The sequence below is a fragment of the Temnothorax curvispinosus genome, unplaced genomic scaffold, assembly GCF_003070985.1.
Source record: "Temnothorax curvispinosus isolate PA1 unplaced genomic scaffold, ASM307098v1 QBEX01010810.1, whole genome shotgun sequence".
Taxonomy (NCBI): Eukaryota; Metazoa; Arthropoda; class Insecta; order Hymenoptera; family Formicidae; genus Temnothorax; species Temnothorax curvispinosus.
In genome coordinates this window covers 126,052-151,691 of record NW_020220590.1, presented here as the reverse complement: position 1 = coordinate 151,691, position 25,640 = coordinate 126,052, and the positions used below count along the sequence as shown (strand labels likewise).

The 25,640-nt window shown below is 39.8% G+C and overlaps 1 protein-coding gene across 1 annotated transcript in view; it reads right to left on the bottom strand.

Moving 5' to 3' along the window:
• LOC112460800 (basement membrane-specific heparan sulfate proteoglycan core protein-like) overlaps positions 1 to 25,640 on the bottom strand; it is a gene marked incomplete at its 5' end in the record, with an annotated part of 140,869 nt that overhangs the window by 9,338 nt on the left and 105,891 nt on the right. The window contains 3 exons of the mRNA XM_025025669.1: positions 5,196 to 5,546; positions 7,115 to 7,274; positions 16,320 to 16,450. Of these exons, the coding sequence (XP_024881437.1) occupies positions 5,196 to 5,546; positions 7,115 to 7,274; positions 16,320 to 16,450 (642 nt within the window). The remainder of the gene's footprint in view (positions 1 to 5,195; positions 5,547 to 7,114; positions 7,275 to 16,319; positions 16,451 to 25,640) is intronic.

Here is a 25,640-nt window from a genome sequence, read left to right as displayed (position 1 = left end):
AATCGATAAAAATATTTTGTAATACAATATTTGTTAAATTGACTATTGGTAATAATCTAGTAAAAACGCATCGCGTTGTTATGCACATAAAAACATAAAAGTATTTACATATCGTACTTATTGTGTCCAAATATCATTCAGTAAAATTGATTCTTTTGTTTAACGTAATTGTTATTTTTTTCTTAGCACATGCGACTAATAATGTTTCGTTATGTATTTCATACAACTTCGTGCACCTCTATTTATTTAAGCTTTATTTTAATTTTTATTTTATGTCGCATGTTAATCTTTTCCCCTTTCTCTATTTTCGTTTTACGACAAGAGCGTTAAATAACTTTACAAAAATCGAAATTCTGGTGATATGAGAAAAAAATTAGAGAGATCGTTGCATGGCGCGCAAATTTCGTTTTATTGTCCGCTGGAAATTACGCCGCGACACTAGTTCGTTTTCAGGGTAATAAAATTATGTGTATGATCGACTGTGCGCGGTGGTGCATTAACCGAAAACCCACGCGATATAATCGCGACCGAAAGAGTCTACCGACCGCCATTGCCATTAATGCACCCTTTTACGATCTTCTTCTCATTCCCGAGGATATTAGAATTATTTATTAATAATCGGATAATATTAACTTGTCAAAAAAGAAATTTTATTAAAAAATCTCTTTCTACAAGAACATTTACTTTAATGATACCTTATATTATTCCATTTTTTGCGCGTTCTTTCCATAAGAGTATTGGTTTTATATACGTTAGTTAATTGCTTCCTCATAGAGGAAGCTTTGTTTTCGTAAATTCGTATATGAACCTTTGATTGTGTAGAAAGTTGGCTCTAATCAACCAAATTTAAAAAAATTATATATAAAATAAGGGTAGAAGAAACCAAAGAAAAGCAAGGTAAATAATGGGCTATGAGAGCCAACGCAGGATCTAATATGCGAAAATTATAATTAACAAATTCTTAGTCAATACATTAAAATATTAACAGATTAAAAATTATCAAACGTTTCTGCCCTGAATTGGGCCCTCTTCAGTGATAGTAGTCAAAGAACGCATATACGATGTATAAGAAATCAAAGAAAAGATTGTTTTTTGAGTTTTTAATGTCAATATGTTCAGAGTGTTTTAAAACGTCGAAATATTGCATTAAAAAAAATGTCAGTATGTGTGTATGTATGTACGTATGTATGTCTGTGCCAAATTTTTTACTTAGTTATTGATAACCGGAATCATTATCATATATAAAAATAAATTTAGTTTACTATATTCTCGATCATAATTTTTAGTTAGCCGCAAAATTTACGGTATTAATAAAAGAAACGTGAGTATATATATAAAGATTCATTTTCACTCAAGATAAGAAAAGACCAGTGCAACCGAGGTTTTCCCATTTTCTCGGAAATAGAACTGGAGATAGCGTTAAAATAACCGATTTTTCTCTCGCGAATTCTCAAAAAGCGTCGCGTTCGATAGACGTCGCGCGCTGTTGCGAAGTGCAACACGAAAAATCATCGTGGTGCGCTGCAGTGTCTCGACGCGTGTTCTTGCCATTATTGCACGATTTCGCTGCATTTGTTTTCGTTGCGCATTGCGCAATTGCTTTTGCCATCGCTAATCTCCCGGAAAGTGCAAAACGGAAGAAAATGGTCTGGAGGGGAAGAAGAAGGCTAATAGCACCGTCGTTGCTCACAGACGGCGGCTGTGGATTAAAGCACCGGTTAAAGCGCTTGTTTTTTGTCATCTGCTTTATTATCCGTGCTCATATCGCGTACAAGAGGCCGCCGCGCCGTTCCGTTCTCGAGGGAGAAAAACGGTAATTCATAATTATCTCTCGTTTTCCTTAAATATAAAATTACGTTAAATTTAGAGAAAATTTAATACGGGCTTTTACAGTACGCTGACCCACTTACCTCCAACCGCGTATTTTTCGACAAAATTCGCAGCCAATTATTTTTTCAGCAGAAATTTCATATAATGTTACCTGTAACTATATTTAATTTTTTAAACACATAACTACCTCTATTATTGAAGGTAATCTAAATTAAATTCTGGTTAAAATAATATTCTCTTAAAAAAATATAATTTTATCTATTTACTTTGAAATTTTTAATTAATTAAAAGTTAGGTGTTTGATTATTATATATTACATATACATACCTATCCACGTTTTCTTAGACGGACTTAATATTTCTTATTAAAAAATGCAAGAAAATAACTAGTTCAATTAAGAGCAGTCGCGACTCACGCGCGACTTTATTAAAAGTCGTTGCCCGAAAAAATATTGAGGTTTCACATTTTGGCAATTGTCTAGCGCGATGTCATAGCCGCGACATTACATTCTGTTCATTAAGTCGGAATTTATGTTCAGTTTATATTTAGAGTGCTCTCGGAACCCTATCACCGTTGTTTATGTCTACAAATTTTTCTTCGGCTCCTTTGAAAGTTTTCCACTCTAAGAATAGAAGGCATGAGGAGCGACGACGGTTTTCTAGGACATCTCTGTATTTACAATAAATTTATGACTGCTACAACCGAGAGTACGAATCGAGGTCGACCTTATCACTCCGCTTCTTCGCGGCCGTCTCAACGCAGAGATTACACGCTACATTGCGGTATCTTGGCATCCACGCGCTTCTTGTTTGCGATCTTTTCAAGACCGGCTTACGAGAGAAGATGTATCGAGAAATAATGGCACTTGCGCGTTTACCATCTCGCGTTATCGTTCCCCTCGAATACTCGCGTCACTGAAAATTACGCTGCTGCTCGCATCGGACGAAAGATGTTCGCAAGCTATATCGCTCCTCTGATATCGATAAAGAAGAGAGTCTAGTGAAACGGCAGAAAATAATTTCAATGCAATTTTCCGTTTCTATTGACATTTTCATTCAGATAGAGTAAATCGTCTTTCTGTAAGACCAGGTTTATTCAGTCACAAAATAATAATTAAAAGCAACAAGATTATCTGAAATATTTGGTTTTAAACGTGCAAAGAAGAAAACAATCAGAAATAACAAAAACTCCATCTGTAAATTTTCTAATGTCGAAGACAGACTATTCAAATCGAGGCTGGAGAGTTTCTGGATACTCTGGATGTGATTAATATGTATATCTATATTAGCTAACACTCGTTTACACAAAATACTGTAAATGCCAATAATATTTATTCGAGCGGTGTATCGCGAAATTGTCAACTAATATCGATGCGATAGTCAAACAACGTGACGTTGGGGATGCTGCGCGTGAGAAAATTGCCGTTCCGGTAACTACGTAAGGTGCGCATCGGGTCGGCGCGTGAAATAAATTACGCGTCCAATTACCGGGCGGGGCGAAGCGGAGAAAGTATAGTCCGCGATGCTTTCGGGCTGCATCCCGTGGACCAAATCGATCTGGTTGTCCGTCCGTCGGGACGCGACGTCGGGAACGCGAGGAACTTTTACGGGCCACGGAACGGACAGAACTTTTCCCGGTCTGCGCCGAGGATCCGGGAACCGGGACGACGGTCGGCGGCGCGACAGGCGTTATACCTCGTAATGAACATATTCAATTACGGTTTTCATTAAATTCCCGCAAAAAAACGCACGGGCGAATTTCAGCGTGGCATCTCTCGTTGTGCAACGTCGCATTTTTCTCTTTCTTTTCTCTTTTTCCTCCTTCCTGTCCTCTTCTTAATTCCCTCGACCGTTCTCCGTCTCCTGTGATCCCCGGATTCCGCGGTCTTCGCGCAAATCGTGGCGCGAGTGGAAAGGCGTACATGTTTAGCATTACAATTTTTAATCCGTTCGTTAGAATTGTATTAATCCATGTCGCATAAGGAGTTCTTATAATAATACGAATTGAGAAAAATATGACGCTCGACGGAATGCCTATGTAAAAAAAGAAAAGAGTTGACTTCGAGCTAGCTGAAAATTTTGCGTTTCGGAGTCGTTGCATTAAACTTGGAGTAATCTGTATATTTGCAAATGTAGGCTCAATAATACATGTTGAATTTCAATAAGCTGATTTGCAAATATTATGTGCCTGCGTGACGCGTAAGTTATTGTGGTAGGCTTATAATATGGCTCTGCGGGTATTATGTTACTTAATTGCAAAATTAATTAAAAGATGGCTTTAATTATAGCGCTATAAACTGTTAAATTATTCAGATGCAATAATAGTTACGTCCCCGCTAATTATGGATTAACATTTGTACGCATAATAATAACGCCGTCCGGTGAATATGAAACGATATAACAATTGATAATAAATAGCAATCAGGCGGCCCACGTATCTCGAATAGATAATATTGTCGCGCTCTGGGGAGCCTGCCTCGTCCGTTTTATAAATAGTTAAATACGTTAAACATGCTGCTTTAGCGTTAAACAGCTTTTTCACGACGCACAAAATATGAAAAATACACGAACTGTGTTATTCAACTTTCACGAACGCGGATAATAATTAAAAATTATTCTCTGCGAAAAATGAGCAGTTTCAAACCGGCGAATGAAAAGTTTATGCATGCAACGCACATGGGGATTTCTCTATTTCATTTATTTTTTGCAATTTATAAAAATGTGATAAATGTAAGGAACTTGAACGTTCCAGAATGAAAAGATCTTTTAAATTTCTATATATATTATATAAATTCTGCATTTTTATGTTCAGTAGAATTCATAAATAAGTCTATTAGAAGGATAATATTTTTACGTTGTGAATTATACGTTTCCATAATCATTACAAGAAGGTATTTAAACCAATAAACAATTTTCCAGCAAAAACTGAACCTGCGTTGTTGAATATTTGTTGTGAGCTGGAAATCGATAGTTTATGGATTTTGTAAATCTGCTCTGTTTTTTTTACATACCTCTCTATTTACTAGTATTTTGAATTGAACAAACAGTCATAGATTGAAACAAATCAGTTCTGACATAAAGATTGAGTTTAGCGAGAAGCAAAAATAAATACAATTTATACTGACCAGTGACGTCTATTTAATAATATCACTTTTTATAATCAAATTATTAACAGAATATTTATCAAAATGTTTAAAAAATGTATAAAAGATGTCACATCCTGTAATCTGTAAACTAAGCAATTCTTTGTGCTTACAATTTATATGCGTTCCACGTCACTTACCCGCGCGTGGAAGGTTGTAAACGTTTTTTAGGGACTAGCAATTAAGACAAAAAAAGGGGGTAGCGGGCTAAACTCGTACGAACCTGCGGCGATGACTTGATAGAGGCAGGGTTGCTTGGAGGAGCCGACGGAGTTGCTGGCCCAGCAACCCAGAACCCCGTAATCCGTATCGGTTACCGGGGTGTAATTAAGCCTGCTGGTTGTGCCTTCGTTGGTGTAGGTGGTGGACGGAACGTCGCTGAGGTCGCCGCTGCTGTTGAAGGTCCAATGGAAGGTCACATTGGTGGGGCTGGCCTCGACCTCGCAAACTAAACTTATGGTCTCGTGCTTGAGAGCGCCGTGCACCTCCTCGGGCACGTTGAACGGCGGCGGGGTGGCGTTTTGGTACCTCCAACCTCCGCCCGAGTTCAGCACGTACTTGCAAACGGGCGCGACTGCGGCATAACGTATGGATTTTGGCACCTTACTACGTATTCCGGACAGGAATTCACGAGAACAATATAATCGAGGTATACGTAGCAAATGACAAGAAAGGAAAAGTGTAAAACTTATATAATGAGATAAGTGTAAACACCGAGAATTCTGAAAGTAAAATGCAGCTAAGAGCGTACTGTCACTGTCTTCAGAAAGATGTATAATGGATCGTGATGCTATAAAAGTTCAAAATAACATGGACACGTCACAAACTTTTGCATTAGATTTTTAAATCTTTTTATTTTGCTATTATTAATTTTAATGGCTGGGGAATTAGAAGACCATTAAATTAACCACGATCTAATTTATAAGTAAATTTTCTTAATAGAATGCATTTCTAAATTATTACGATAATGGAATATTGTTACACGAGCATATGGACATTAATAACTAGTAAATATAATACTCATTATACATAATGTATATTCAAGGATAACGGTTGTTTGTAGCACATTGAATTTAGCGTAATACACGGTATGATACGAGCTATATGCATGTTCGGTTGACCAAAATACACGAGGTAAGTTACCGCATAGTGCAAGTGGGTCCACAATTTATTAGACAATTTAATTAATAATTATACCATGTGTGTGAAATATACGGTCGCTGAAACGTACCAGTTCACTGAGCCGACGTGTATGTATCTCCATTAGCGTTTCGGAACAAAAACTACCTATATATGCACGTATATCGTTAAGATAAATGGCCCACGGTGTATTTCAAATTTCCAGGCTTTTTCGCCGAGCTTTTAAATCGACGCGCGCCAGGTGAGAGCGCCGGTAAGAAGTTACAACTTGTGGCAACATTTGCTGCTACGAACCTACATATGGCCGCATTTCGGGCGGGTGCATGCGCTAAATTTTCCAAAAAATATTGCGGCGCCGTCGCGCGCAGCGGCAGTGAAACATGCGTCGGATAAGAGATCCGGCTTCGCGCGATTTCTTTGCATAAACGTTATATATTACAACGCGGCTGCGGGGAGGTCGGTCCGCACGGATGAAGGATCGATAACTGTCCCCCGCGGGGGCCCTCCGCGGACGTAAAACCGACCGTTTTATTTATACTTTCCGATACTGCAAAATCGGAGCACGGGGGATTTACGCGGGACAGCGCGGATATTCCGTGAAATATCGGCGAAGTAGTAGCGGCCGTGCTCGTGGTCAGCCGCGAGGTAAGAGCCGCAGGGAGGTGAGCGCTAAATCGCATCGACCGCGCGTTTCGCCGCGTATCTTAACTCTATTCCTCGCCATTTTTGTTCCCAAATCTTTTCCCGCTGTACCCCAGATCTCTAATCTTAACTCTAGGCTTCCAAATTTTTTATTTTGAATTTCAAACAGCTTTGAACTCTGATCACCGAGCAACGCGACGAGAAACTGTCGGCACAAAACCAGCTAGTTCTACTAGCATTCCACTTGGTAGGAAATTCCGTGCCACCGAGGCCATTAACCGGCGCTTTCACAAGGGTTTCCGCTTTCTCTCTTTCTCTCCTTCTCTCATCGTCGGGTAAGAGCGCGTAAAATATACTTACACATAACCTCGAGATTGACTACGTTGGACTTGGCGCGGCCCTCAACGTTCGCAGCCATGCAGGTGTACCCTCCGGCGGACTCTCGAGTTATGCTCTGCAGCACCAGCGAGTGGTCCGAGAGCACCACGCCGGCGGTGACGTTCTGATGCAGCTCCTCCCTCTGAATAAGCAAACGAGATCGAGTGTCTGAGTCAAAGAACTGCCATGTCGCGCGCACGTAGAAACAACGTGAATCCTGAATTTTCAATGTAATGTAATTCTAGTTTGAATGACATTAACTAGCGTTACGTACAATATTCCCTGACAGCGCGATAGTCTAATCCAGCCTGAGCCTGGGCTTGAAAGGCATTTCTATTTCGCTTGAATTATTATTTAATACAAATTACGAATTACTTAGAACAAAGTTACGAGCTCCAATCTGAGGGTCTAGAAGGAACTTTAGAAAAAAAATTTAGAACAATTTCCTGGATGTTAATGCGCTAAAGACGTCCGCAAGATTATCGGATAATAGATATTGATCGCTTCGTGTCTGATCCTTTCCACAACTCTCTCCCTTTGCGTCAAATTCCCGCAAAGACTGAACCGCTCTCATTGTTGCCCGTCGCAAATAAACAAATTTGTCTTAGTCTTGGCATTCAACGCCACTTCCGCGAAGATCGTTGCTCAGGAGGAAACAACCGCGGCCCGCTGCGGGTTGTCGTCCGCTCGAGAAGGTCGGACAAAGGGAATTTACGATGTACACTTGTCCTCCCTCTATCTTCCCTCGTTCCTATTTCCTCTCCCGCACATTCTCACTCTTTCTCTCTTCCTCTTCCTCCTCTCTACGACAATCCCGTCAGTACTTTCCTGTGCTTTATCGTTCTCCTTTCTCGCCTATCCACGCCCTTTCTCTCCATCCGTCTTTATCATCGCTTTCTCGCGATTTTCCGTTTTATTCTTCATCTTTTTCTCGAGTCCGAATCCCGTCGCGTGTAGGACGTCGTAAAAATTGCAAGTGCATTCTTGGCTGGTAATTCTACGAAGATTTTGAACGCGATTCTTTCTCAGCAAGATTTGGAAATAACACTTCTTTATAGTGTTGTCATTCCTGACATTACATATTTTGTTAATAAGTTTGTATTGAAATTTTTCGTAAAACATAAGCATTTAACATTAATTAAAAACGTGATTTTATATTATCTGAAATATCGGCAATTTCTTTCAACTTCTAATCGTTTGTAAATTACAAATATCTCGATATTTGAACGATCGTTATTTCTTTTAGAGTTTGGTTTTCTATTATTTATACAATATATATAAAACATTATGTAATTTTTTAATCTTCTATTTTTAATCTTTCTGACTGCGTTCTTTCTCACACATACGGATCGGAGATGCAACTCGCTGTTGTCTCTCTAACATTCGAGAACGATAGCGCGATATCCGTTTTGCGCTTCTCCCCGGCGCGGATTTACATTGTGCGAGAGAAAAATTCCGCTCGAGCGGAAGCATCGGTGCGATTGCGAAGCAAAATATTTGCACGCTTTAAATCACGAAGTCCAGATAACGGCGCGTTTTTTTCACCCCCTCGAAGTACCAGTGAAAATACGAAGCAAGTATACTGAAAATTTCGCGATGCGGTTTAATGTGCATTCTCGTTTATTTCGGATGGTATTTTTCGGTAGCACGTATAAGAGATCCTCGAATACTTAAGCTTTGTCACAATAAACTTAAGCCAATTTTCCAAAATGCTAAACCACCTAGAGTATTTGTTAATCTTGTTAACTTAGGCAAATACTTACAAGATAAAAATATCTTTGAAAGCGTTTCATACGAAAGTTGGTGCAAATATTTATGACCTAAGACCGACTTAAGATAAATACAATGACAATTCTTTTTCACGCCATGGAAAAAAAAATATTTCTCTTCATGAAAAATTGAATATCACGTACAGCAAAAAGTTTCGCAAGTCTAAACAAGACTTAACGTGAATGGCAAAATACAGAGAGTCGGTCTATTTGTCGAAATTAGTTCGAACTGGAAAAGGATGTTCCGAGGATGTTTGCAGAGAATTGTAACCGCGAGCCACGAGACCGACGGTATAAGATCGAACGAAGCCGAGTTGCGAACAACGTCGAGAGAAGGCGGATATGCGGCGGCGACCACGAGGGAAGAGGTTTCGCCGTGTTTGTTTTAGATGAGTAACGAGCTCCGTATCTATTTCTCCTCGGCATTCTCCGCGGAAACTGGTACGTGCCGAGGCGGATCGGGCGCCTGCAGCAGCGAGGCGAGGCGTCGCTGCAGGATCGGGAAGCAATATGTCTTCGCGAGAGACAGTAGATATCGCCATGTAACGCGCGGCGGACAATGCGCATTCATGCGATTATCTCGGTGTCTTAAGCTTTAAGCGCCTGCGAGAAGCTGAGATGCTTTCAAATATATAGCAGCAGCCGAATCTACCGCGGATCTCGATTTCGCGCGAATTATATCACGCGCAATGGCGAACGAGAAGAATATATTCCTCGCAGCTCGCTATAATTATTTATTATTAAAAGATTCGGAAACATTAGACAGTGAGATTGCAAGAATCTCTAAATCTACAAAGTAGAATAACAAGTCAGATCAAGTGTAATTGACAGTAAGTGAGAAGCTATCACCTCTTTCCACAAGAAAGAAAGATGACAGTCCAGTCACCTTTTTTATACCTTCTTATTATATATTTCAAAGTTCCTTTAAAAAATAGTCGTGCCCTTAATAACAGCATCTTTAGCCATTCTTTCTAAGTCAGGTATTCATATTTTTCAACGAATAATCCACGATAAATAACACGTTGTCAACGAACGTGAACTATTTCCATCTCGGAAACTCTCGCGGCGCAAATGGAATTTCCTATTTCGACGGCCACCTCCAGGATGTGCTATATACGGCTGCCGTCCTATGGGATTCGTACGGCGAGGACTCTCTTTCTTTCTCCCTCTTCCCCTCTCCCTCTTCATCCTGATACCGCGTGAATTCTCGTGTAACACGACGCCGTCGTATTAGACGTTAAATATACGTAGCTGTGTCGGAGACCGGGTGATACGAGCGCGTGCCTCGTTCCGGGATGAGCGCTGAATATATCCGCGTCACCGAGTATAATATACACGAAGCCCTCCTCCCCCGTCCAACGAATGCGGGCACGAGACAGGAGCGATAAGTTCCAGCCCCCCTCGTTTTCGCGACAGCACTCCCCGTTATGGGTACGTGCGTCTTATATCGCGTATCCTACATCTCGTCTCGAGAAGTTTCGCCATCATCCGTTCGAGTTACGTATAAGTAAAGGGCCAAATCCCCTTTTTAACTTTCGACGATCGCAGCTTTTGTGAGACGGGGAGATCATTTGTCGTGGATAATTACGAAGCAGAGATTCGAAGCGTAGACGAGATTAACACTTTAGGTCCAGTTTAAATTTTACGATATCTTGAAAAATAAAAATTGTGATAACAAATCTAATAGCGTATTGAAAATGAACGATATATGCAGGACGTAACAACTCGGAGAATAATGCAAGCAGAGACAATCAGAATTCGAAAGATATACACGATAATATTTTGGGAAACGTATATTTAAATATAAATAGCGAAAAACGTCGAACACAAGAAAATTCTGTCGTATTATTTCGCGCGAGCGATTTTTCATCGTATTTCCGTCGATGAGACGAAAGCCGGCGATATCGAATTATTTCCAACGTTGGACAAAGTCTCAAATTCCCAAAATACGCATGATGACATTAATTGATGGAGATTCGATTTTCCATTCATCGCAAAACGCGAAATGCCATCTCTATAATATGATATAATGATGTTATATCATAGTGCGCGCTATGTAACGCATGCCGCAATGCTAACATAATAATCATGTCCCGCCGATTTCGGATTTACGTTCCGCTCGATCGGATCCTTTACGCGGTATCCGTAACACAATGTAACGAAATTTCGTGAAATATCAAATAAACCGAGAGACGAAATAACGATTGCAACAGTACCACAGCAACAGTATTAAGCAGTGATATTTGAACGAAGAATAAAATGTTTAAACGTTTAAATATCGATTGTTAAACCGATTCATGCCCGATTTTTATCGTTATCGCGTTTTCAACAATTTTTTTTTGTTGCACGAACGAGCAGCTGGAAAATATTTAACGCAATAATATTGCAAGTATCAAAGGCGCATTCAAATATTTGTTTGCAATTCCCTCCCTCTTTCGATTTCCAGACGAAATGGCAGCAACTGCGAACCGATCCGCGAATGAATTGTCGCCGTTGGTCCGGATGATGCTTGTCTACCTGCACGATTCGGTTGCGTGCACAATTTCAGCTCGCGCGAAACGTCCTGAGCAAGCGACGGAAAAAATATTCCCGCCCGCAGCCTCGCCTCATCGAATTTCGCATGCCTTCGTTCTTTGCCGTCGTTTTTTTTTTTCCATACGAGTTAAAGAAACTTTTACTGCACAATTGCCGCTCCGTGAAAAATGCGATTGCGTTAAAAAGCAACGTGATAAAACTGATAAAGCAGTAACTCGATGATTAATTGTATCTATATTACCACCTATTTTGTATGTATAACGTTATTTTACAATCTGTAACTGCATGGGAGCAATAAATACAGAAGAAAGAAAACAAATCATAGAATTTTGTAACAAAAATATAAAATTCGTAGTAAATTTTCATATATTTTCTGTTTCTTTTTAAATATCTTTTTGAGTTTTTATTACAGTTTGAAAATGCTTTGTACTTAATGATTAAAGATTATGACGAGGAAGATGATAAGTAATTTAAAGTACGCTCTCTGAATAATGTAAAACAAAAATCTGGTTAAATATACGTCCTTCGCGTTCAAATCCCGACGCTGGTCAAGCCCGGATTAATTCTGAATCTTTGATAAGGACGCGGGTCTCGCCATTGTGAACGAGTCGCCGCAATTTTCGCTTGATGGTGAACGATGCGTTCGTGTGCATGCACACGCGTGCGCGCGCGTCATCCGTTTACAATAAAATTTTCGTTGTACGGACGTTTTTACGGATTGGTAAACCAACGGCGCGGGCGGCCGGTGATTCGTGGGCAATTTATCGGTTCGGTTCGACGAGCAGAACGGGATGCGGGACCCGTCGAACGGGAGGTGTGACAACGGGGTGCTCGTAAATTTACAATAATTTCGACGAGAGTGCACACCGACGCTCGCGGCCGCACGAATGGCTGCAGACATTCCAAATTATCCTTGCTCTAAAATTCCATTCGAATGGCGGCGGCGAACTTACTCGATCCACCTCGCCGCCATCTCCGAAAATTCACCACATCGCGGAATCGGGCTCTTAAATCCTTCGCGAGAACTTGAACATCGGTAATAATTTTGCCGAGCAGGAAAATGCAACGAAGTAAATCAAAGTTGGCGCTTGAAAGCGCAGCGGAGCAGAAAAAGAAGATACTATAGAACATTCTGCTCAATTCTTTTCGTATAATTATTTCCTTCATTTCTAGAAGAAAGTTCTCTTATGAATATTTTTTATATTATAAAGTATTTCAAGCGTAAAAATGAAAAAGATGCAAGAATATCTCCAAAATTCTACAACTTTGTTCCTTTTATATGAAATACTGCCCAATTAAAAGTTCCTTTCTAAGATTCGCGGCGAGAAGAGAAAAGAAGAATTTTTTTGGATGCTGCTCGAATGATACTGAATGTCATCTTCGATTTCCTCGCACGATTCGCCAGATCGTTTATCCGAGACGTGCAACCTCACACCTTCCGTCGTCGTCGTCGTCGTCTCCGTTCTCGGCGTGCGACACCGAGCCGATAAATAATTCGCGAAATTTCGCCTGGAATTCCCCGGAGTCGCGTTACGGCATCCTGCCCCTCTAAGGAAAAATTTTCGTTCCCTCGGGGCAGCGCACGCGACTATCCGAGGGAGAAAATCGTCCTGTAAGTGCGCGCACACGAGAGGAGCGACGATCCTCCTCCTTTGTGCCGTGAGGACCTTCGTCCTGCCTCTTACAAGTTTAAAGAGAACAGTCAACGTTCTTCTTTTCGCGCCCGTCTTTTCGCTTAAATATGCAACAGCGTCGCACTGCTAGAACCGAGACAAACGATCCGCGAAATTGTACGAAGCAAAGAGTATGCAGGAGAAAGAGACGGAAAGACAGAAAGGGAAAAAAAGAGAAAAAGTGACTCGTGGAAACTACTTCCTATTTGAGACAGCGTGTGTCCTTATTTTTTATGTTTCTCTTTATGTCAAAATACATTATATTATTATGTCTTATAAGTGGCTGATTGAAATCCGTATAAAATATTCAGTGCGTTAGATGGCATCACTTTTAAAATAACTACTTTTTCTGTGAAAGTCCCTTAAGAGAAATTTACTCAGATATTTATGTTAATATTTATCAATTATTTTAAAGTTGACAAAAAACGTGCGATGCATTTCTGTCAAACTTTTTTCTTTTTCACTTTACGTATACTATTTTTATATTATGGTTCATGTAGAAGAGTACTCATTTCTTTTCTATACATTGAAACTGATTGTTGATTCGTTGAATTATTGAAATAAATTAATTAAAATAATCACTTTTTATAACATTGTACGCTTAATTTTTTTAAATCAAAATTGATGAAAGCGAGGGGCTTTGTTTCTGGAAAATTCTGTTGCAATCTCCCAGAAAATATTTGCACGTTCATTCGATTTGCATTATTTATCCGCAGCGTGCGCAAACGGGAGAGATCTGATGGTAAGATATTACCGCGATTTGTGTAAATTTATCCGGAGTATCGGCTCGCGCGCTCCGTTGGCGAGGATATAGCATCATCGTAAGCTTCGCAACATTCAATTTTATCAAAGACTAAATAACGACTATTACTGATCCAAGCGCGCGATGCAATTTTCACGGAGCGTCACGCAGTTTACGTGTGACATGGCGTTGCTGGATATCCTTGTAGAACGCCAAGGATTTTACGAGCGAACCAGGGAAACGCTCGCAGGATTTCATAGTCTCTCGAGGGAGTGACAAGAAGGAAAAAGAGAGAAAGGGAGAAAGGGAGAAAGAGAGAAAGGGAGAGCGGGGAAAATGATGGAAGACGTAATCCCGCTTAAGAGGCTTAACTCCGGCGATCCTTGAGTGACCGAAGATAAAGAGAATCTGCACGACGTACTTTTGACAATCGCTTCCGTGGAAAAAAGAATATATCGTTCGCTCCAACGGCGAAGAAAGCGGAACTTTTCTTCGCTTACGTTTGTTATCGAGTTTAAAGCCTCCAGTCGAAGTATAGGAGAGGCGAATTATACGATGTTTCGACGCGAATGATCGTTCGCGTAAAACGACACGAAACGATACAGACTGATGTAATTCTGCACGGAGATACTATACTCAAAGTTATACAAGCGCGAGATTTCCTGGAGGATCAGGATGTATTGGAAGAAAATTCGAGGCGTGTTTTCCTCCGTAGTTTCCCTAGGAGACTAATCCGAGAGTAGATCGTCTTGTGTCGGGATGCCTTCAAATCTGATTAATTGCATCGCCGCCGCAGCGAAGCCTCACTTTGATCGCCGTGATTATTCGGAGGCTAAGGATCTTTCCGCGCCAACTTTAGCAATTCATTTGACAAATGGCACCTCCGGAGACTCTCTATCAACGTATAAAAACCTCGCTTAACTTGTCTGAACCCAAAATAATGTTTCTTCGATATTTGGATTTTAGATTTTATGCAAGTAGTATTTGTTATCTAACTTGATTAAATCAATAAATACGGGATATATGAAGGAATTGTTGCATCTCAAAATCTCGAATAATCAGGCGATATCTTCGCGTCTGTTAAATTTCCGAAAAATCCATCCTTTTACGGAATTGCCGTTACCTAACGATTACGTAATTAATTCTGAATTACGCGTTTCTCCTGTTTTCAATATTTTTGATCTTTTTACACATTTGTTTTTAATATTGCGAAAATGTAATCCGGTCCTCCACGCTTCAGTTGCGCAATGATACGCGTCATATATTTCGGCTAATACCGCATGCATCGAATAACGCCGTAGGCGAATGAACCCGATGCGCAATGTTAATGCCGAACGGAATAGGCGTACTAATTAGGGGAGGGGATATTTCATTAGGATCCGCGTAAATAGCCAGTAAAATCGGTCGTCCCTTAAATTCCGCCCTGTGGCCGTTTGCAATCGTTAAATACATATACGCGCGCCCATTTACCTCGCCACATTTTTGTCTCTTCGAAACTAATGGCATTAAAAGCTGGATGTTAATAATCAGAATTTCGAAAAGCTAGCGACTGTCGCAAAAGGAGTCGCGCTGTTTTATAAATAATATTGTCTGGCGCGATAGTTAAAATTAGATACATGTATAAAATTAACGTGTCTACAACGGGCAGACAAGAAAAAGCGAGATTAAAAAATCCGTCACTTCAAAAAATTAATGTCTCACATATGGCGTTTCCTCGTTTACGAAAATACGGGGAAAAAATTCAAGATTCTGGGCTTTATAATGTAAATACAGAATATAAAAGTGTTTTACTTGTTCCAGTCTGTACGACTTTTTTGATAATATTTTTTTATACTTACATTAATGCTATATTTTTGGTTTTGATAATGCCATTACAATATTGCCTATATTCCGTCGGCGGGATCTTTGTGGCGAAGTATATAACGGCATTACGCGACGACACATATTGTATATTGTGTAGAGTCTACACAATATACAATACCTATATACGTCGTAGATGTATGTATATTGCGTAATTTAGGATAGGTTATAAAGGGTCATGTTGGAAGTGTCCGACCAATGCCCCGCAGGTCAATTGCAACTAACCCAGATAACCTTTGGTAACAATTCGACAGATTCCTACGTCTACGATCTACATCTAAAATTATTCTTGTCTAGATAAACGAGAATAAACGGACACGATAAACAAATATTGAGATTGTTCCGTTAAAAGATTTACTTCAATAACAGACTCTTAATTAATTTGTGGACCTTGTGTTATCCATTCATGTTTTGTGTATCGCATACGCAATTAGAATTCAATCCATATTTATGTCGATACACGAGTGTCACTCTGCTTGTCGACTGCAGAATATTTGCGCATTCCCGGCATTCGTTAAGCGTTCGATTGACGGTGAGGATCGTACATTGGTCCTAATTTGCAAAAAAGGAAAAAAAAAGAGTAGAAGTGGTCGATGCAGCGCGCCTACCTCGTGGAACCAGGTCAGTTTGTACGATCTAGGATTCGCCCTGACGTTGCACTCAAAGTAAACATCAGATCCCTCCTTGATGTTCTTCGGGTTCAAAGTGGAACCTATCTTGAGGCTGGCGATGGGCGCAACTGCAATCAGAAGTGAAAGATCGAACGCTGAATGAAAAGTGACAAGTATAATTCATCATACGTGAAGCTTAACGTATTCATGATTAAAAAGAATTACGATATATGCTCCAAGATATTAAATTGGTTTATTTTTATTACTTATCTATCTATTAGTATCTTATAAAAAATTTTATATATAGTCAATTATAATTATATTATTTTGTGTTACTTCGTAACGTAACATCTTCAAATATAGAAAGCCACTGAAAATAGTTTCTTTGATTAAACCAAGATATATTTTTACTTCCACTGACAATGAGAATTGTATATTTAAAAAAAACGAAGTACAGAAATCTATTTCTATATTCGAGCAACAGAGACATAAATAATTTCGGATTTGGTGATGTTTAGCTACGTCGGAATATTCAACATATCCCGTGCAATATTTGAGCGAGATCGCAAAAAAGCCTGAACGCCGCGAGTGTATCGGGGCGTGACATCATTGGTAATTTATAAATGTCGCTTTGACACAGCGTTATTTATGAACCGATGGATAGCAATGCACGGCGGAATAATATTGCGGATATTAACGGCCTGGAGTTTAATGAAATCTGCATTTTCGGCAGTGGAGTCAAAGCGGAAACGCGTCACGTTAGCCCGGAATTTTATCGCGCGTGATTTTCTCGTATAATGAAAATCGCGATTGATCACTACATCAATTCTGGTATGGGTGTATGTGTGTGTATGTGTGTACAGCTCTGTGTAGAGTTAATTTGCGAATAATGATGATAACGATAAAGAGCGATGATTAGGGACCAAAATTTCATTTCGCTGACAATCGAATGCGCGTCTGTTTCAATAAAAATGTTCGAATTTCACATTTATATAACCGACTGATTTAAACAGATTGACCAACACCCGCGATAAAGAAACGAGTAAAAATGGATTAAAAATTATTACTGTAATAACAAATTTCATTATTAATTCCGTAATATATATGATTATTTTATTTATTAAAGTAATTTTATACAAAAAGAATGTAAAACTTTCGCAATAACTCTTGAATCTATTTTAATTAATTACAATTACGTTAAATATCAATGAATTAACGATATAAATGTAATTATTCGATGCTTTCATTTAATATAAACGTAAAATTTCTTTGAAGGCTTTTAAATTTGTTACAATTAGCACATAACAAAATTACACAATAAATTTCGGAGCTAATTTAATAACACGGTTGTGTGGATTGTTTGAGCTTTACATTTCACGATGTGCGCGGATGTATAATCTTGTTAGTGGCATTTGAAACTAATTAATTACAGTCTTACCACGTGAATGAAATAATCGATAACTCCGTTCGTGGAGCACGACAATATTAAAACAACATCGCAAATAGGATCTCGATGTTCAATGAAAAAGAAAGGCGCAGAAGGTTCTTAACGAGATCCCAGGTCCATAAGGCTACTTAAATAATAAATCAAAGTGAACTAATTTAAAGCTCCCTTCTAATGGCATGAGGGAAATGTAAACGAACACGGCGCTCATCAGACGCTATTAATAATGACACTTTGATCAAAGCATTGAAATTTTCGTCAGTGATATATCTTTGACGTATCATAGTTAGGTGGAGTAATTATAATACACTCGCGCGTATATATATGCGCTCCTGTTTATAAATTATTTAATTAACGGTATAACTATAAACAAATTTTGGTACCCGTGACATTATGAATTTCTCTTCGCATTGAGTTCAGTTATCTATTGCCGAGAGGAAACGGTGGTTGTTTCGGATACCTTGTGTGTGACCGGAATATTTGTAACAATGCACTCGTGTATAATTACGATTACAAGCATCGCGCACGGCGCATTGCCGTCGCGCGTAGCGTTGCGAGACAGTAATTGCATGTTGATTCAATCCATTCTCGCAACACACGCGGGAAAATGGGCCAATGAGAATCGCGGGAGTGCTTCTCGATAAATAAAGTGGCATTGATTTTCGTTGCGGCGATCGCGCTACGCGCGAAATCGAACGAACAAGCGCGGAAAACGGTATGCGCGCGAGCTTCCAGCTTTCTCTCGCAATATTTTTCTTCGATTTCCGCGTGTAGCGTCCATTCGAAGTGAAACGAAAAAAAAATTATTATTTCTTCCAAGTGAGCGCGAGCGACTTTTAATTAATGTGACTTTAATAAAAACGCGAGTTATATCGAATATCGTGAAAATCGGCGGTCCAGCGCTTTCCTAGAAAACACAAAGCTCTTCCGCCAGAGAAATCAGCGAGAGAGTGGTTAGTTCAAACGAATAGTTTCTTTCAGCTCCCTTTTCCCGACGTCTGAAATAATTGAAGAGAAACATGTCAGGATGATTTTACTGGTTTGTATCAACCTCTTGATCGGACAGCAGCTAGAAATTGGAGATCGAAATGAAACGCCGGTAAATTTAATTGGAAAAATGTGGAAAACTAAAATAAAATTAAATAGAGATCATATAATTTCTCTTATATTCTCTTATTCTTCAATCACACGAGATAAGATATTGTTAATCGTCACAGTTTACGGAATAAATAGCATGATAAATATTCTGTAAAATAAAAAGATTTGGTTTGAGTGAAGGAATATCACGTTAGAATAGTAGAAAAGCGGTCGTCTATGATTTTCCAAATAGTTTCCGACTTTAATCGCAATCGCGGAGGATTTTCATTTCAACTCGTTTGCTCGCCAAAGTCTGAATTGGTCTCGCGTAGTTAGTTTCCATGCTGTCGCGAATCTGCGCGCGGAAATGGAAGACGCGGAGAATACAAGTAGCGAGACGCGACGAGAGAGAATCGTCGACGGAGTGGAAAACATGACTTATAACAGACCCTGTCTAATAAATTCGCGGAATATAATGCGCAATTACGTGATAGGGAACCTTAATTTTACGTTTTACGTCAGATGTGTGGGCATAGACTGTATAAAATTGTTATATTTATAAAAAAAAAACTTCAAAAAGCTTGAAATAAATCAACGTGGAAATAATCCATACATGAAGAAACCTCCAATGTAATATCCTGAGGAATAAATACGACGAATGGGAAACGTCAATTTAAATTTTATAACGAAAACCAACATAATTTTGATTTTTATCGGATATAACAAGATTCTTTCAACGACTGTTTTATTTCTGTCTGAAATTCAAGCAGTAATTTAGAATAATTTGAATACAATCACCACAATGGTGTACAATCATTCACGCAACGTTATAGTAACTTGGAAAATTTTCAAGCGAATTAGATTCGCGCGCGATAATCTATGTTGGCTGTTCCTCCGAGCCGCGGAATTTACAGAATCGCGTCTTCACGATTGCAGCACGGAATCTGCGATCGCGTGGGATTATAATGGAACCGCGCGCGGTATTGCGATATTCATATCGCGAGCTGCTGATTACGTCGGCAAACACGATCGTCGCAGCTCGGAAATGCGGCTCTCACGACTACGGTATGTAATCTCGAAATAAATCTTACATCGGCGCATATAACGCGCGTCGCTTCCCGGATTGTGTTGCACGTTACGTAGCGCGCATTCGATATAAACGCGCGTGCATGCGGCGACACCACAATATGCATCCCGACGATGCAGCGGCGGCTGCACTCAGCCGCTCTGAAATTCGCGGAGTACGTGCAACCGCATCCGCAAGCCCCCTCTCGCGGGATGCTTCTTCGCACGTGCATTCGAACGTTTAGGCCACGTTTAATCCCTTCGCTCTAAGCGCGATTCCTTTATTTATCACAAAAATGCGTATTCATCTTTACACATTCATAGAAATTCTTTAAAGTCTTTTAAGCGTTTTCTTTAAAACGTGAATTGTCCTATGTATGTTACGTCGTGTTAAGACAATCATTGCATAGAATTAGGTTGAAGATGACGTTGTGGTAGAAGTCTGTTGTCTGTTGCGTACAAAAATCCAATACAGCTTGCGTCACATCATTGTCCGACTGGAACTTATGTCCTTTTAGTGGTCTTTTTCAGCGGACCAAAGAAGTAAAGATCGCAAGGGAAGAGATTTGGACTGTAAAGAGAGTTTGCCATTAAAACTAAACGTCCCGCAACCTCAGTAAAGGGGTAATCTTACTGCACGACAACGCGCGCTCTCATATTGCCAACGTCGTAAAGGACAAATTGCAATTCCCTTAAATGATCCTCCTTGCAGTCTAGATTTCTCCCCTTACGATTTTCACTTCTTCGATCCGTTGAAAAAGACACTGAAAGGACGTAGCTTCCAGTCGGATGATGACGTGAGGCAGACTATATTGGATTTTTGCACGCAACAGACAACGGACTTCTATCACAACGGCATCTTCAACTAATATGTTCATCAATGAAGCATCCTTTATATTTATGTGAGGATTTATAAGAATTAGAGTCTTGCTGGTTGCAATACAATAACGTTTTATTCGCGAATATTACTTATTAAAGGATTGTTAAGCGGAATACTTTTTACCGTTTCTATGAATATTTAATTATTTCATAATCTGATGATGTGAGTTTCAATCATCCAAATATTTTTTCAGAGGTTTTGCTCCTTTCCCCTCTTTTGAGCAAGCCTATTAATATTATTTTACGAAATTGATTTTTAAGCGGCGCTCGTGGTACGTGCGTTGTATTTTTCGCGCACCCAGCAGTCGAACGAAATTGGCTGGATGATTGGTTAGCGGTTTCCGATCGCGCTTGCGATCGCGCCTCGATGGAAGCTCGCAAAAGCGACACGACGCGAGCAATTATCGTGCTACGTCGGGCATTTTCATTTCTGCGGGACCACTCAAATCGCGACACTCTCTCTTTTTTTTTTCCGCCGCTTTCCGCCGGACACGCGTCGCGTATCCGGTTCCGCGCGAACCACCAACCGATCTCTGTATTGAAATCGCCCTGCTCCGCATTATTCCACTACGCCTCTGGGAATCCACGGTAATAGCGCATCGTTGAAAATATGAAAAACGATATTGCATCCTGTGTCGGAAATTTCATAACAACTGGTTCTCGTCGCGCACGATGCGTTATTAATATACAGGATATTTCTCAACAACGTCAATTAACTCTACGAACGTAAATGTAAATTTTTTTTCTTTAAAAAGATAATCCCCGAATTATAAACGATGTGAAAGCATGTAGACCATATATTTTCAATTTTTACCCTAGTAATCAAAATAATTATCAGAATGTGAGTGAAGATAACTCGATAAATTAGAAACTCATTCTAGTTTAATTCAATTTATTTGCACTATCATCTTTACCTATTAGATGTACGCAAACTACACGAATGTCGCGGTACTCAAGGTCCGTAACCGTTCCTAGCAGTCTCCAATGTTATCTTCTGGATAATGAAACTCCTTTCTCTTCGACGATCCGTAGATAACGGCAGTCCATCGTCGGCGGCATCTCGAGCGATCGTCCTATCGTCGAATAAAGCTTGGCGCATTGTACGTTCGGGCACCTCGCGGAGGCCGCGTGGTGGACCACTGTCGTCACCCCGAGAGAATTCGATTCATCAAAGTTCTTGCCAAACGAAAAGTCTCGATAAGGAGGGCGAGAAGAGCACAAATGAAAAAGTGGGAATAGCGGAGGAAGACAAAGTGGGACAGGAAGGAAGACCGAGCGGGACAGTGTGTGTCAGGTGTGAGCGAGAGAAAAATTTATTGTTCGGAGGGAAAGGAATAAAAGGATTAGAATTCCTTTAATCCAAAGCAAGCTCTTCAAAAGTAGAAAAAGTCGAAGAAAAAGGTATAAATTGAATAAGATATCAGTTTAATTCCTTTATATCTAACAGATTAAATGCGAGAACTTAACGGAGAAATTTTTCGCTTTAATTTTTTGGGGACAAATTGTTAAAGAGATTTGTTTGTCAAAAATTATAATTAAAGAAGATTATAATTTATTAAAAACATTCCACGTTCAGTAAGAAATATTAGAATTGGAAAGAATCTTAAATTTAAAGTGACAAAAGAACGACAGCGAGAAGGGAATTCACTTGCAACTTACGAGAAACGAGAATGAAGAAGAATGTAATAGGGGCGGTAGAAAAGACGGAGAAGAGACGGGACCGCGCTGGGAGATAGGGAAGAAAAGAAGATGAATGTTGGCGAAGAAATGCTGACGAAAAACCGCGTGAGCATGCAGAGCGGAGAAGAAGATGCAAAGGAAGGAAGAACGAGGACGAAACGTCGAGGAACGCAGTGAGGAACGAAGGCGAAGCCGAAACCGTGTGAGATATGGCGAAAATGTGGAGAAACAATAGGAGTAGCTGGAATTGCGAGCAAGATGAAGATCTAACAGTAAGGCGGGTTAAGAATTCAGGTGAATAAGGGAAAAATATGCTTGCGTTAACTCTGTATATGTACTGCCTTAAAAATTGGAATACTTCGAGTGACATATACCACATTTTAATGCTCTCACTTTCAATTTAAGATCCAAAGTTACTGTAAAAATATATTTGTTACCACGATATCATAAATATCTCATTATAAAATAAAATTTAATACATAATTAGCTTTAATGATTTTAAATTAATAATAGATGTAGTCCATTTTTTTTTCAAAATGATCTCAAATTATTCCATAGATGACAATTAAATAAATTTGTGAAATAATTTTCAGAGAAATAGTTACACAAAATAAAATAAAATCCTTTATAGACTATTATTGCATTATATATGTACGTGTTTGCGTTTCGAGAACAGGGAACGATAGATAAAATAAAAGTTAGGAAGAAATGAAAATAAGATGAATTTACATCGTGATAATGAGAGATAGTAGAACACGAGAAAGAGAGAAAGAGAGAAAGATTGAGAAGAGATTTCCGAAATAGATCTATGGCGGCTGCGCGATATGAATTCTGCGACGTGTGCGATAGACTGGGGCGATATCATCTGGCGAATTCTTCTTCGGTCGGTTGTTCCGTCGCGCGATGAATCCGATTGATATCGACGTCCTGGCCAGCGAGAAATTTTTGGAAAGGGTCAAACCGTGCGATCCATTCGATCTGGGGATACGTGTCGATCCTGCCGAGTCGACAAGTCGGGCCAAACGAGCAACGCGAAGATTCTCGACGCGATAACGATCGATTTTTAAAAGGCGATTACACATCTGTGATGTGCGCTGAGGGAGAAATGTGAAGGAGAAACGCTAAAAAGAAGAAGCTCGAAACATTTGATCATTTGGCGATCAAAAAAGTGCAATTTTATCAAGAAATATAGAAATATAGAAACATATTATAAAAAGAAATAGATATATTGCATAATCGATCGCGTTTCTATTTTCAGAAAAAGTCAATTTCGTCTGTGTCGAATTTTTACTGAGGAAATATATTAAATCAAATTCACGTCTGCAAAGTAAATTCTATTACTATGTCTCGATTTAGACTTTTGCAGAGAACGGTGAATTCCGGAATCAAGGAATTCACGATAGCCGTGGAAAAGCGAGGGAGCGTTTGCGATTTTCGGGGACGCGGCGAATCAACGGATCGCCTCTCAAAGGCTACTAATTTTTAATTAAACCTTCGTCATCCTTGTCTATTATTCGGAAGGTGGAGATTACCAACGAGCAGAATGGTGGATTCGGCACACACGTCCGCGGTCGTCCTGTGTTAATGTCGATGCGACCGAAGGAATGTCGACCGCGGGATTCTGTCAATTTTTAATTAAAAACTTTGCGGTTTACCATCTGGAAACGAAAACGATGTTGAGCAATAAGGATATGTTTTTACGGAATTAATATGAAGATATATAATTAACTCCTCCGCATAATCATTAAACCCGCTATATTATCATTCTGTTATTAAATAGCTACATACTATTTTTGGATCCATTTAATTATTTGAAAGAATTTTAAAAATTTATCAAAAGCCTATTCTCTTGGTAGCATTTTTATTGATTTTTTTCTTCGCTCTGCAATTTATCTAAACTCCATAACTTAAAGACTTTTAATATCAGAGACGTAGCAATATGGAAAGTGCGACTTATTGTTACTCGTTTAATTCCTGTCCGAAGGACGATCGAGAATGTTAATTAAGGTATTGGTTCGCGAGGTAGCCCGACATATCGGCCACCGTGAAATTGACAGAGCCGTGATTTAGAGTCCGACCGATCGAGGTTAACGATGAAGCTTAACGATTCAAGGAACGCGAAATTTCCTCGGTGGCGTTACTCAGGTATCGAACTGCGCTCGGCGATCCGGTTCCTCTTGCAGTTCGGGACCATTTAGCTTCGCGAGTAATGGCGTTCGATAATGGCTTTCCAACGTTCGAAGACAATGCTTGGATTTATCGTTTTTGTACGGCGCTGACGCTGTCGTGCAATTACGTTCGCGGTTTTCTGATGAATCCATAACTTATTCGTGCGCGCGTATTATTTTGTACGAGAGATGCTATAACAAACAAGTTTTGCGGGCAGTGCAGTTAAAAATATTAAAGTGATAACACGATAAATAATCACAGACGATGCAACGCGGCATAAAACGGGCTCTAGAAGGCCACAGAAGTAAAATGTAATAAATCACGAAAGATTTATAATCCTTTCAAGCATTATAAATCTATAGAAAGATGCGTAAAGTTACGGATTTCTAGAGAAATGCACTCCTCCGTTCATCACCGAAGACGCAGATTGATACAGACGAGCGCACGTTGATAAGTAGAATGCGCGATGATCAGGCTTTCGCTAACGACTGACGGTGCACCGTGTTATATGCATACGTCGAGTGGAACAACATCGCGGATTACGTGAACGTACACCTACGACGGCGCAAGTAGTGGTAGTCAATTAGGAAGCGACAGTAGTACATGTCAATATCGTGCCGACAGTGGTAAAGCTCAAACATGTAGGCGGACGCGCGCGCGCGCGCGTGCGCGCGAGGATTACCGCACACCAGGTTAATTTTGGGGATGATAACGAAGGCTCGTGGACTATGATAGTCAATTAAAGTGCAGCAGACTATTACAATGGAGAGTTTGCGCTGTTATGCTGGTTGTAGCCAAACGACGGCGGTGGCTTCGCAGTAGTTAACTGGCGCTCGTAGTTACAGGCACACGGATAAACACTTAAATGCTCATCGGGGCGATAATTGATAATTGCCTATTTGTCGTACCGTGAATGACGCACGGCCGCCGCAGCTCGCGTCGCCAAAAACATCCCCGAACGTTTATGTCAAGCTAGACACAAAAAATAATCGCTAGTAAAATTA